Below are 14,865 nucleotides of genomic sequence, written 5' to 3' on the forward strand. Positions count from 1 at the left end.
TCTTCCTCCTCCTCTCCTCCTCCTCTTCTTCTTCCTCCTCTTCCTCCTCCTCCTCATCTTCTTCCTCCTCCTCCTCCTCCTCCTCCTCTTTTTCTTCCTCTTCTTCTTCCTCTTCTTCCTCCTCCTCCGCTTCCTCCTCCTCCTCCTCTTCTTCTTCTTCTCCTTCTCCTCTTGCTCCTCCTCCTCTTCTTCTTCCTCCTCCTCTTCCTCCTTTCCTCCTTCTTCTTCCTCCTCTTCTTCTTCCTCCTCTTCTTCTTCCCTCCTCCTCCTCTTCCTCTTCCTCCTCCTTTTCTTCTTCCTCCTTCTCCTCTTCCTCCTCCTCCTCTTCCACTTCTTCCTCCTCTTCTTCCTCCTCCTCCTCTTCCTCCTCCTCCTCTTCTTCTTCCTCCTCTTCCTCCTCCTCCTCTTCCTCTTCCCCTTCCCCTTCCCCCCTTCTCCTCCTATTCCTGTAGATGCAAGGTTCGCTTTTCAGATCATTTTGCATGGTCAGCTGTGTCTCCAGGGTGCAGGTGCACAACTTGCATGTTTTTCTTGATGGTGTTGCCATCTCTGTTTTGGATGCCCATGAGATCGTTGGCCATTGATGTCTAGTTGGTAGGCAGTCTTGGCCGTGGTGGAAGATGCTGCTCTCTGGACATGTCCATACCATCTTCTCTGTAATTGGTGCCACACCAAGAATCTTTAACAGCTTCACGAACATAATCAGGGTCAGAGCCATTTGAATATGGGGAATATCGTTTTAAAGGGCAGGCACCATATAGAGAATATTCTTCCATTTCAATAATCTCTTTAATTCTATTTTTAATCATCCTGTAACTCCATTTGTAAACAGGTTTAAGAATGGGGTTTTCCCATCTTTCTTTAAGAACTCATCAGTTCCCATCTGTGATTACTTTTGAATATTGTTGTCTATATATTTTTCTGGGATTTCTTTCAATTTCTTAAACATGTTCTCATTTTTCTTTTCCTTACTGTCTTGTTAAGATTCCCTCTCTACTTCTCAAGATTCTTGACTGAGATATCATATCTTTTCATGCTTGACACTCTAAATCTATTTCCATTCATCACAGACCTTTCATCTTCTGTCTTTTGCTACTACTATCAGAATAGTTTGTTCTGAAAGTCTCATGAATAATTTCTTGAAATTTTGGGATTTTTGTTTGTCTTTCAATCTCTCTTCTCTTTTCTGATAGCTCCTTGAGTTCACTACTACATATTAAGCAAATTAAATAAATTCCTTATATTGATCTTATATTTTGACTGCATGTTCCACAGGTCAAATATAAAATCAATGTAAGGAATATATTTAATTTGCCTAACGTGTTCTACAAGGTATAACATTTTCTTAACGTAGTAAGTTTAATTCTCTTGCTAAAAATAAATGACTGTAATAGACCTGTATTATGTGCTTCTGATCACATCTTTCTAGAGAATTCTTCTTGATTTCTCATTCCAAGTCTATAGGATATGATAAGTCCATTTTTTCTGCATCTCAACAAATAAATGCTCTGTCTTACATATTGGCAAAAAAAATCAGAAAATAAAATACAAGCTGAATAGTCAAGACCTTGTTGATGATCCAAGCTCTGTAAAGGACCTTGGAATACTCATCTCTAATGATCTAAGTGCTAGAGCCCACTGTAACTACATAGCCAAAAAGGCATTAAGAGTTGTTAACCTAATCCTACGTAGCTTTTTCTCTGGTAATATCACACTACTAACTAGAGCATACAAAACATTTGCTAGACCAATACTCAAATACAACTCATCAGTCTGGAACCCACATTATGTATCTGATATTAGCACAGTTGAGAAAGTCCAGAAATATTTCACAAGAAGAGTTCTCCACTCCTCTACTCATTGTAGAATACCTTATGCAACCAGACTTGAAATTCTAGACCTAGAAAACCTTGAATTATGCCGTCTTTGGTCTGATCTAAGTATGGTATATAAAATCATACATTGCAATGACTTACCTGTCAATGAATACTTCAGCTTCAACCACAACAACACAAGAGCACACAATAGATACAAACTCAAGGTTAACCGCACCAAACTTGATTGCAGGAAATATGACGTCAGCAACAGAGTGGTCAATGTCTGGAATACTCTACCTGACTCTGTGGTTTCTTCCCCAAACCCCAAAAACTTTAATCTTAAGACTGTCTACTATTGACCTCACCCCTTTCCTAAGAGGTCTGTGGGGGGCATGCATAAGCGCACCAACGTGCCTACCGTCCCTGTCCTATTGTTTCTTTTATTTTTCTTATATGTACCCATTTCATGTAGTCATAACTATGTACATACTTATACCTATTATCTTGTAAGCGATTGACAAATCAAAATAAATAAATAAAAAATAAATTATTCTTTACTTATTTTTATCTACAGTGGAATTTTGGTATTTAGCTGCTTTGAAACTCAGCAAATTTGGTAATCAGCACATTTTGGTGTGAAAATTTTGTCCTGGTACTTATCTTTTGTTTGGTACTCAATGCACAAGCTAGAACTTGTCGGTCTTGGCTACATTATTCCTGATTGGAAAAAATTGTTTGGTACCCATCATTTTTGGTATTCATCGTGCCTCCTGGAACCAATTAATGATGAGTGCCAAGTATGTATATAAAAACTCAAATTTGTTCCTAAACATGAATTAGAAGTAGACAAATGCTCTGAATGTATTCAAATATGAATTTGCTTGGACAGCAGTTGTGTAACCTTTCATCTAGATATCTATGTGCATCATTCAGAGATTTAAATTTATTCCATTCGATTAGTACTCCTTGGCCTTTTGCCTCAGATCAAAAGTAGTTTGTTCTGTTGAATCCAGTCAATCCATTCTGCAATCGTAATACATTTTGAGTGTATCTTAAGAGTTCACCTTGCCCACGTGTGCCACCATCAATTCAATTTAAACTAGGCTAGCTCCATTAAAAATCCCTCTAGAGATAAGGCCAACTTCTCCTTAATAAAGTAAGCTTTGTGTCTTTGACACAAAAAGTACAAGAAGGTATAGAGCAAAATGTTTTGCATTTCTGAAGAATATGAACAATTAAAAAAAATACCTCAGTGGAAACATTTTGGCTGTGGTCTTGAAGAGTAATGAGATTGCAGAAGGAAAAGTAGAGGCTATTACGTTGATGGAGTTTATTTTTGGAGGAAAAATAGCACAGGGAAAACAAGCAGAGTGCTGTTTTGGAATTATTCCCAACCCCTTTACCTGCTGCATTGTAGAATGCACCTATGATTCCTTGCCAAATAATAAAACAATATGTTGCATTTGTGAGTGCCTGCTCTACCCTCATATAGCGTGTGTGTGTGCGCGCACTGTGAAATACAAGCTGGACTGCAAATGAGCGTCTTCGAGTCACATGATCAGAATATTTACATGTATTAACGGCAGCAAGAAATGTGTTTGCGGAACAATGGAAAAATGAAGAGATCCCTACAGATGAAAATATTATAAAAAAATATTAGAATGTGTTGAAATGGATAGATTGACACTTAAAAGAAAAGGAAGAAACAGAATACTTTTTAAACATAGGACTTGCTTTAACTAACAGAAACAGAGGTGAGAATTTAAAAAAACCCAAAAGATAATAAAAATGTACTGAAAATTTTGTCAGATGGATCAACTAATTGTATTATTACTTTGCAATTAATATTGATATGTTTATTATGATTACTATTATGATCAATGCTGTATCTCTACTTAAAACTAAATGTGCCCAGACAACATGCTGTCCAGATAAGATATGAAACTTTTTATGTGTATTTAAAAAAGTATTAATAAAACACATATTTTTTTAAAAAAAGAATATTGTGTAGGCTTAGAATGGAGCAATCACTAATATTCTGAGCCGATGACCAAGGGCCTCTCCCTTTAACAGGAATGCATTGGAGAATTTTTACTGAATTTTCCCCCCCTGCAGTTCTTTGCTAAATCAAACCCATTTTCAGACTCACATCTTCCTTTTACCACCTTCTCCCCCGCTGCTAAGTTTGTTCCGTTTTAATTTTTGGAGAGCTATCCTGCTAACTGAATCTCAAGCCTCATTACCTAATTTATTGAACTGTGATGGGGCAGTGATTAGATGGCAGGACTGCAGGCTCCTTCTGCTGACTGACTGCAATTTGGGCTGTTCGAATCTCACCAGGCTCAAGGTTGACTCAGCCTTCCGACCTTCTGAGGTTGGTAAAACGAGGACCCAGATTGTTGGGGGCAAGAGGCTGACTCTGTAAATCTCTTAGAAAGGGCTGGAAAGCATTGTGAAGCGATATAGAAGTCTAAGGTCTATTGCTTGGGAAGGGAAGAAGGAAGGAAGGAAGGAAGGAAGGAAGGAAGGAAGGAAGGAAGGAAGGAAGGAAGGAAGGAAGGAAGGAAGGAAGGAAGAAAGATGGGAAGGAAGGAAAGAAGGGAAAGAGAAAAAGATGAGAAGGAAGAAAGGGAAATGAGTAGAAGGAAGGAAGGAAGCCATGTTGAGTGTAGCATTGCAGGCTAACTCTGACCACAGCCAGGAAGTTTGATCCTGACGGGATCAAGGTTGACTCAGCCTTCCGTCCTTCCGAGGCAAGAAAAATGAGGACCCAGATGGTTGGGGGCAAGAGGCTGACTCTGTAAACTGCTTAGAGAGGGGCTGGAAAGCACTGTGAAGCGGTATATAAATTTAAATGCAGCGGTGGGATGCTACCAGTTTGGAACGTTTCGGATGAACCAGTATTTCCGGTGAGCATTTGGCCCCGCCCACACTCCCTGCTCTTTCCTATGCTTTATTTCCTGGTGTTGTTTTTTTTAGCACAGCTGATTCGCGCGGCTGAGCAGTTTGCCGTGCATCAGCTGTTTTACTCAGCGGGGATACAGCAGAAGGCAAGTAAATGAGTTGAAAATGGGCTTTTTAAAATGTACAGCATGCAAGCAAAGCTCACGCTCACCAAACCAGTTGTGGCACCGGTTGAATCACACCACTGTCTAAATGCTATTGCTAGTTCCAACACATTGCGGGGTTGGAAAGAGTAATAAGGGAAAGCAATAAAGGGAGAGAGAGAGAGAGAGAGAGAGAGAGAGAGAGAGAGAGAGAGAGAGAGAGAGAGAGAGAGAGAGAGAGAGAGAGAGAGAGAGAGAGAGAGAAGGTTTATCCTGATTTAAACCTGGTGAGATTTTTGCAATTTCATATTTCCAGCTTGATTTCTGAATCGGTCATAGGTAAAATAGAATCTCACCATGTATAGAAGGGAGATCTGGATTCTGGTTTTTGTTCCTGAAGAAATGGCTTATTCCACACCCCTCTCCCTCTCCTATATACCATTTTTTTTTTAAAAAAACATGCAAATGGTTCAGTAAAGCAATGGAGAAAAGATGCAACTGTACAGTGGTTGCATAGGTGCGTCACAACTTCATTTAAACACGATGAGGGTGAAATGAGATAGTGTGCCCTCACACTAATTTTCATTTGAATACCGGCAGTTCATAAAAAGCTGAATTCACTACAATCAGTACCCTTCCCCCACCATAAACAAGGGCAAATGCTGGAGAGAGGCTTTTTTTTAAAACCGTGGCATCATTGTTTAGTAGTATTTAGAAGTATTTCTTAGGATGTAAAAAGGGAATACAGCCCGCATTTAAAAACAAAACAAAACGTGAAAGTATCGCTTTTCCATAAATTCACACGTAGGCATGCAAGCTACGGCTGGATCTGAATACCAGAATAGACAAGACTGTAAGAGTTGTTGCAAAAGGTGAGAGGCAGATTTAAATTGGCAAAGCAAAGTTAAACTCTTCTTTTGTTCCCAGAAAATAAGTGCTATTCATCACGCGCTGAAGTGCTTCACTTTAATCTTTCTCTCTGTGTGTCTCTTTCACACATAAAACAATTTATAAATGCATAGATACTGCATCACAAACCTCCCGTCTGATTTCCATCTTCCTGGCAGCCTCCCACTGGCCTTCTTTCCCCGTTCGTTCTGCTTTCTGAATAAATGGCAATCCCACATTCATGGCTTTTTACACATGTGCCAGCTGTCAGGCTTAGTCCAGGAACCGATTGTTCAGTTCTTTATTTGCTCACACCATACAGACAGAATCTTGCCACACTAAAGCTATACTAGTACACCCTTAACAGATATACCCTGGGAGATTCTCAGGAGTGGCTATGCCAAATTTCTTTCTCTTTTTTCCAGCTCTGGAAAACTGCCACCTGATTATAGTCCCTCACGCTACCTCCTTCTTTGTACACACAATCCACATCAGCAAAGATCATGCCATTTTGGGGAATATGAGCTAAACTCCTTTTTCATTGCTACTTACTTTATTTAAATGTTCTTTTTAAAATTTTGCTTGCATCCAATCTTCAGAAATTCAGGTTAATTATAATGGGAAGGGAACATAATCCTGTCCCTCTGTCCTGTTCACTCAACCACAGTTAACAAAGAATCAGACTTACTTGTTCTGATGTTTCGAGCCCTTCAAGTGTGCGTGATACTGTTCTATTGAGTTTAGAGTGACGTTACAGGTGTTGCAAGTGTATGTCTGCTTCAGACCTGTGGACAGAATATAACAGGTGAAGTGCACCATCTTATGAAAACAGCACACTTGATAGCTGCATTTACCCTAACAGGCTACTTCTACTACCCTGACATCATCCTCTCTTATGGAAGCTCCCACAGATACTTTCTAGGTCTGATTTTCCAAACATAGAAGAACGGTTTTTGCAGATCGTCACCTTCCCTAACTAGAAGACATTGAAAATGGCCAAGGAAGCTTCTAGATCTAGTCTTCTTTTCCCAGGCCTCCATCTTTACAGACAGAGTTTCCACCACTGGTTCTTAATCTCTGAGTTGACAAAAGGAAGACCATGCTTTTAGGGTAAGTCATCAATGATGTCTTGTAGATCAATTGAAATTTTTTGGGCATAACAGTATCATAGCATATGTGTGCATGAAAAAGAGAGACGTCAGGATTGCCATAATCGAATCATGAGCCTTTTTGTTTCTTTTGAAGCCAAGCTTCAAAAGAAACATAAAGATTTATTAGGAGCAACATGTCCAGTATTAACCCTGTATGAACCCAACTCTGACATATGTAATTTACAGTCACCTGTGACCTTGTTTCCCCCTTTGGTGTGTCATAAATCAGATTCTCAAATTAAGCAATTCACAGGCTGGATGTCATCAATCACATTCTCCAATTAAGGATTTTCGAGGGGAGAAGACCCGGTAGCTTAACTACAATCTTTGTAAGATAAGTGTTGGAATGTACTTCTGGTTTCAAACTGCCGCACTGCCCCTTCAGATTTCCCTCCACCTTGTTTATGGCAACTCTATAACAGGCATAGGAATGCTTTACGAGTTGACAAGAGAGAGAGAGTTTAATTAATGTCAGCTAATTCATTTTCAGGGAACAAGGGGAAAGTGTATGAATAAGTGTATGAATGTGTACGAATAAGTAAACTTCCTATTCCCTTCAAGATCACTTCTGCTGTTGTTTTCCAATTCTCAGTGGCTGCCCTTTCTTCCTTTTGACTCACGATGTCCTTGCCTAGAAAAAAATTGCATTGTAAGAGACTTCTTACCCTGTGCACTCCTTCTGTTATTGTGTGCTGTTCTGATTATGCTACATAGACATTTTCACTGCAGCATGTGGAAAAGGTAATGGCTCAATTCTTTAAAAGAGCCATGTCAGAACACCAGCAAAGTAGCGAATAAGAAAACAATCACTAATGGAAAACTGAGCCACCCTCCTGGGGAGAAATGGCAAACTGAACATGCTCTGCTAAAATCCTCTGGACAAGGAGATGACTTGAGATCACCCATAAATACTCCATGCATTTGCTTCTGGTGAAAAGATCACAAGATAGTGATTTCCCATGTGCTTATAGCTCTGGGAGATTAAAAAAAAGTAGCTCAATTCAGTCAGTACATTTAAGGACATTGAGTCCACATATTTCGTTTACTAATCATTTAGGAAATTGTTTGTTTGCTGCTTTTTAGCTATTAGAAACCTTTGGATCAACAGGTTTTATAGCATCAGGTGAATTTCCTTCAATCCTTAACTTTTAAATAACTTTTAAATAACGTTTAAGGATTTCACTGTTTTTCTGGAATAAACAGCAAAAGGGTAATTAAAATATTAATTTTACAAGGTTCTGTATGATCTAAGAGACTAGAAAAATTTGAATATTTTGAAATTTCCTGTGGGCAAATTCTTTTGTTTTGATTTAAAAAAAAACCATGATAGGAGGGGACACTAGAAAGAACCAGAAGGAACCAGAAAGAACTAAAGATTACAATCAAAGGAGCAGACCACTTAAATTTGACATACTAATACAGAATGGAGCAAAATACTTCAACACTGGATTATATTGAAGAATATTCGTGAATGGATCCAGGTTACTTTTAAGAGTGTGTACTTCTATAAATAGACTGTTTAAAGGTATTATTGAAGAGAAACAAATTTACTGAACAATATTGAGACTGATCTGAAAGTGGATTTAAAAATGACAGGGTTAGAAATAGAGTTATTGTTAATATATGATATGGATAAAGAAGCTACACTGGATATACAAATGAAGGCTCATATCAAAAACCAAGAATTATGTGGATTATTTCCCTATACTGGATTTACAGAAAACTAACAAATGTTTTCTGTAAATCCAGTATAGGGAAATAATCCACATAATTCTTGGTTTTTAAAGAATATTTAAGTTTTAAAGAATATTTTTGGGAGAAGAGACAAAGAAAATATAAAAAGAAATCAAATTTTAGGACATAATTTTAAAGGATTAAAGATCAAGATTGTTCATTATTCAGAAAAAAAGAAAGAAAGGAATATAAAGTTGATTTATTTGATCAAGGTTAAAATAGATATACTGTTATCTCTGTAACTCTTGATAGATCTTTGCTGATTAGGGCACAATGACAATAAGGCTTTAAGGATTTATTTATAGATGAGATATGGGAAGATCATTTGTTCTACTTTTATCAAAATGTGGTAAGTTTTTAAGATTGTTTATACTTGTTTATATACAACGGCGTATAGACAAATATAATAATTGCTCTCACTCTCTGGGTGTGTGTCTCTGTATGTATAAATTTTATACATTTCTTTTCTTTTTGTTTCCAATATTCTTATTTTTATTTTATTTAATATTTTTCTTTCTATTTTTCTTTTTCACACCTTTTTTTAGTTTGCATTATTTTTTTTATCTTTTTAACTGCAATGTTTCCAAAATATCATTATTAAAAAATAAGGATAACCATATGCACTGTTTTCTCTGTGGGGGTATCTAAAGGGTTTCCTGTTGCTTGGATTGTGTCCATGGCATGCAACATTATATTATATTTCCCTATTGTGTCAACAGATGGCTATGCAGCCAATATCAGCTTGACATATGTTGCAACGAATGTCTGAAATTTGGTGACAATCCCAGATTAATTTTGCAAATGTCGAGAAGCAGAAGTTTTTAGGAGTAAATGTTGACAGTTATCAACAAGTGACTGCCGATATTCACTGCTGCATTTCTGAAAAGTGAAGACTGTAATTGTAAACTGTTTCCTAAATGGGCAGCTGCCAATCTCCACCTCTTTGATTATATTAATGCCCCTTTGTTTGTGTGTCAGTCTTGCATGGTAGTCAGATTAGAAGCAAATCTAGGAGCATTTACTTAACTTTATTTTAAGGTTATTTTAACAGTATCTCCCTTTACAGTGCAAGAAACTAGGGAGGATCCCTTCCTAGGTATTCACCATTCTTGCCTATATTAATGCCTCTTTGTTGTGTGTTTCTTGCGACAACAATAATAATAAATGAAATAATAAATAAATAAAACCTTAATGTTTTTTTTTTAAAACCCACCCTGCTTAGAATTGTTCATATTCTTAGATGCTACCTTAATAATTCTTAGATCTTTGATCAGGACTTGAATTGTTAAGTTCTCACCAGTCTTAAATTGGGAATCTAACTCTAGATTACACACACATAATAATAATAATGAATTGGTTAAACTTGAATGTTTGTTTACAAGAGGAAATTCAATTCCCTGCCATTTAATCAGATAATCAGCCTAGAAATAACCGGGTCAGTAAAAATATCAGAAGCCTTGTGCAAAGATCAATGGCGCAACGGAAGACACAGCTACTGGTCGATGCTGATAGACTTGGTGAGGTTAATATCAAGAGAGAAATCTTTCAAGGAGCTTCACTATCACCACAATGGTTTGTCATTTCATTGATTCTTCTGTCAACGATACTGAAGACCTATCAAGCCAACATTAAAAAAAAAAAAAAAACCACCTCCTTTATCTGGATGATCTAAAGCTGTATGGAGAAACACCATCTGAAATAGAATCGCTGCTCAAGAGTCTCCATAGATATGCAGCCAAAATGTTGCAGTGGAGTTTGTAATGCCACCTTTACCTTCAACAGCAGGAAAATGGTGAAAACTGAAGGAATCAAGACGCCCTATGGAAATTGCATCAAGAGGCTGGATGAAGAAGGCCACGAGAGGTATCTGGACACCCTGCAAGCTGAGAACATGAAACACCCTGAACCCAAGAAGGTTGGTAGTGAATAATTTGTGAAAATGAAGATCTCAAAGTCTAAATTCTGTAGAGGAAATACCATCAAGGCAATTAACATCTGGGCACTTCCAGTCATTAGATACACCACTGGAATAACAGATTGGTCAAGCAAAACTAAGAATAGAATAGAATAGAATAGAATAGAATAGAATAGAATAGAATAGAATAGAATAGAATAGAATAGAATAGAATAGAATAGAATAGAATAGAAGATAGGATAGGATAGGATAGGAATAGAGTGGGATGGGATGGGATGGGATGGAAGTAGAGTGGAATAGAGTAGAATAGAAATAGAGTAGAGTAGAGTAGAGTAGAGTAGAGTAGAGTAGAGTAGAGTAGAGTAGAGTAGAGTAGAGTAGAATAGAATAGAGTAAGAGTGGAGTGGAGTAGAATGGAGTGGAGTGGAGTGGAGTGGAGTGGAGTGGAGTGGAGTGGAATGGAATGGAATGGAATAGAATAGAATAGAATAGAATAGAATAGAATAGAAAGTAGAGTAGAGTAGAGTAGAGTAGAGTAGAGTAGAGTAGAGTAGAATAGAGCAGAACAGAACAGAACAGAACAGAACAGTTGGAAGGGACCATGGAGGTCTTCTAGTCCAATCCCCTACTCAGTGAGGAAACCCTATGCCATTTGAGACAAATGGTTGTCCTACTGCCCTTCTACTGCAGGATCTTTGTGGAAGAAGGGGCTGTTAGTGGGGCAGCTCAAAAGAACAAAATGGCTGAGCTGAACACCTAATTTCTGCCTGAAAGCACAGACTAGAGACTAACTAGGTAAGCAATCTGTTCTTGTAGACTAGTAATGTGTTTACAAATAGGACAGTATCCAAATTTGAAAAGAGTACCGCAAAGGATGACTGCAAAACAAGTATTGCACTGAACTAAGCCAGACATTCTAAAATAAAATAGCATCGCAATCACAAATGCACTAGATGTCATAGGGACAAGTCAGACCAGAAAAATAATAACAATGAATCATGTCCTTCATCCACATAGCAAAGTTGACAGGCTCCACAGAGTTGAAGAAGGAAAAAGGGCACTGGAAGAGTAACTGAAGGAGAGAGAAGAAGACATACGCTGAAGTTCGTACACCATGAAGATTTAGTGAATACCAAAAGCCAACATTAGGTTATTGGGCATGCGTTGATTCCCAAATAGATTTATTCCTAGAAGTAATTTAACGAAGTGAGGAAATCAATCAGAAACAAACGAACAAAATCTGCATGGATGCAAGACTATCTTTATCTGCTGAAAAAGGGATGAAGCACTGAGAAACATTTCAATGACAGTGTCAAAACTCAATAAAAAACTATTGTTCCACAGAAAAGAGCAGAGAAAAATCCATCTGCATTTGGCAGTAGATAGAATGCACCCAAGCTCCTCTTTTTTCTTTTCTTTTTTTAATTTTTTTTATTGGTTTTTAAAAACAAACATAAACAAACAAAACATAAAAACACCAAGCTATCTTCCATAGGTGTACATACAGAGTGCCGGTTGGTTTACAGATTGTTTTGTGCTTCCATTTCGTAGTCTCCTCTTTTTTCATTCTTCTGCATTTGCTTTGGCATGGCTACAATAATGCACACAAACTAATATGGATTCAGGTGTTGGTTTTTGTCAACTCCTACATTATTTGTGAGCAGAACCACCTCTTCGCTGATTCACACACACAAAGCAGTTGTAAAGTGAGCTGAAAAGGCTGAAGGGTATGAATTGGTTTTGAACCGGAAAGAATTCAGTTGCTAAAATTCTTGTAATCCTGCCCTTTTGTCTCGATAAACCTTACTGAGAAAGATGCTGCAAGAATCCTTTTTGAAGGAATTGCTCCCAAGAATCTTGACAGCCACATACTAATATAGGGATTTTCCAGTTCCTTGGCAGCAGTGGAGGGATTCATTTTTTTTTTTACTACCGGTTCTGTGGGTGTGGCTTGGTGGGCATGGGCGGGGAAGTATATTGCAAAATCCCCATTCCCTCCCCACTCCTGGAGGAAGGTTACTGCAAAATCCCCATTCCCTCCCCACTCCACTAACCTGCTTTCCAGCTCGGTTCTCCTGTGCAGGGCAACAAAAGAAGACCCAGCTGATCAGCTGGGACTCGGGATGCAGAGAAGAGATGGGGGCAGGGTCAGTCAGAGGCGGGATTTGCCGGTTCTCCGAACTACTCAAAATTTCAGCTACTGGTTCTCCAGAACGGATCAGAACTGGCTGAATACCACCTCTGCCCAGAAGAGGCAGAGAAAGGGAACAAGCTGTCACCTCTCCATGCTGGTGAGTTTCCCTGAATGCATATAATTGGCACAGGGAATGTTGGACAACATAAGATCTGGAAGAGAGGGCTCATTCTAGATCTTGGTCCCTCAGTGGCGTCACCATCAGAAACCATGTCTGTCACAGCCCCCTTCTTTGTATATCTTAGAGATTAGAATGTCCTGATCCTGCTAAGATTTTGGAAGGCTTATCAAGATCTGGCTTCTTCAGGCGGCCTCTGGCAGATGACATGAGTTTCATTTCCTCTAGGACAGGGGTCTTCAAACTTGACTGCTTTAAGACTTGTGGACTTCCATTCCCAGAATTCCTCCTCCAGTCATGTTAGCTCAGGAATTCTGGGAGTTGAAGTCCACAAGTCTTAAACTTGCCAAGTTTGAAGACCCTTGCTCCAGGAGAAGAATGCTGGTATTGATTCTTGATAGTTCGCCTTCTCCTCTGCTCCATAATGTCAGCCCTCTGCTCAGCCAGGAAGCCCTATACTATTTCAGACAAATGGTTGCCCAATCACTTCTGAAAAACTTCCTTCCTTCCTTCCTTCCTTCCTTCCTTCCTTCCTTCCTTCCTTCCTTCCTTCCTTCCTTCCTTATTCCTTAATTTTTTTTCAAATGTATTTATTTTTACCTCACTTACATTATTTTTATAAATAACCCAATATTCTTTCTTGCTCCTCTTTTCTCCACAACAAATAGTGCAAGATCGTTTGGTCTGAGAGAAAGTGACTGGCCCAAAGTCCACCAGCCAGTTTTCATGCTCAAAAATGGGACTAGAACTCACAATTAAACATTGTCATGATATATATGTCACCACAGCTTGTACCAGACACCTAAGAGAATCAGCCTCACATGGTAGTAGAGATCTGTAGGTGGAAAGATGCCACTTCAGAATGCTTTGAGGTCAACTCTGTGTTCCCATCTTAGAAGATGGAAGAAATAAGAACAGCTGCATGGCTTTTGAGCTACTATGGGGTTGCAACTTAACAATGTCATTAAGAGATTCAGATTTAGATTTAAATAGTAGGATTGTAAGTTAAAAGAATACTAGTTTGTTCCGCTCATGAATGGAAAAAGGTGGACTTTCTTTTCTCATTTCAGCAACCTCCAATAGATTTTCTCTGTTGAATTTTGGACTATTCCACATTTGTCTCTGTATCTTATACCAAGTATCTTCATTGTACATTCAGCAATGTAGTCATTCATTTAACTATCAAACAAATCAGTCAAAATGCTTATGATTCATCACAAAGATTTTTTTTAATCAGTAGATGGCCTACAAATTAGGACTGCCAAATTCTGAATATTCAGCAAGCAACTACCTTCTGCAATCTTCTTGAAATGACTCTACCAGAGACTGTTTTATCCATCCTTTTCTTAAATTAATGATTTGGATGAAATTGTACTGTAAAATAAACACTTATCAAATTTACAGATGACAAAAGGGGGAGCAAGATAGTTAATACAAATGTAATATTTAAAACAATATTGTTAGGAAAAACAAATGAGCTGAGAATTGCACTCTAAAATTTAATCAAGCAATAAATGCAACTTTAAGCTCTATCTACCACTATAATGTTTCCACATCATGGAAAATAATAAATCCATTTAATCTGTTGTTGTAGAAGAAAAGCAGACAGAGCTAAGGGGTGACATTTAAACATGCCATCAGTTTGGAATCATTATGTTGTCACAAATGATCCAAGTCCACCCCAAAGTTGGTATTCAGCAGGTTCTGACCAGTTCTGGAGAATCAGTAGTGGAAATTTTGAGTAGTCTGGAGAACTGGCAAATACCACCTCTGTCTGGCCTTGCCCCCATCTCTTCTCTGCCTCCCGAGTCCCAGTTGATTGGCTGGGTCTTCTTTGGTTGCCCTGCACAGGAGAATGGAGCTGGAAAGCAGGTTAGTGGGGTGGGGAGGGAATGGGATTTTGCAGTAACATTCCCCCCAGGAATGGGAAGGGAATGGGGATTTTGCAGTATCCTTCCCCTGCCATGCCCACCAAGCTATGCCCACAGAACTGGGAGTAAA

General features: G+C 38.4%; 1 protein-coding gene across 5 annotated transcripts in view; it reads right to left on the minus strand.

Annotated features, from left to right (window-relative positions):
* ZMAT4 (zinc finger matrin-type 4) overlaps window positions 1-14,865 on the minus strand; it is a 176,361-nt gene that overhangs the window by 19,433 nt on the left and 142,063 nt on the right. For 4 of the 5 annotated variants that reach the window (XR_015750298.1, XM_087969655.1, XM_087969653.1 and 1 more), the window contains one exon: window positions 6,441-6,537. The exons of the other annotated variant lie outside the window; for it this stretch is intronic. Coding sequence is in view for 3 of the 4 variants with exons in the window: in XM_087969655.1 (XP_087825781.1) it covers window positions 6,441-6,537 (97 nt within the window). In the remaining variant the exon portion in view is untranslated. The remainder of the gene's footprint in view (window positions 1-6,440; window positions 6,538-14,865) is intronic. 5 annotated transcript variants of the gene reach the window in all.

This window comes from Notechis scutatus, chromosome 7, assembly GCF_049901735.1.
Source record: "Notechis scutatus isolate UNSWTSFEM ecotype Mainland chromosome 7, rNotScu1.2, whole genome shotgun sequence".
NCBI classification, from domain to species: Eukaryota; Metazoa; Chordata; class Lepidosauria; order Squamata; family Elapidae; genus Notechis; species Notechis scutatus.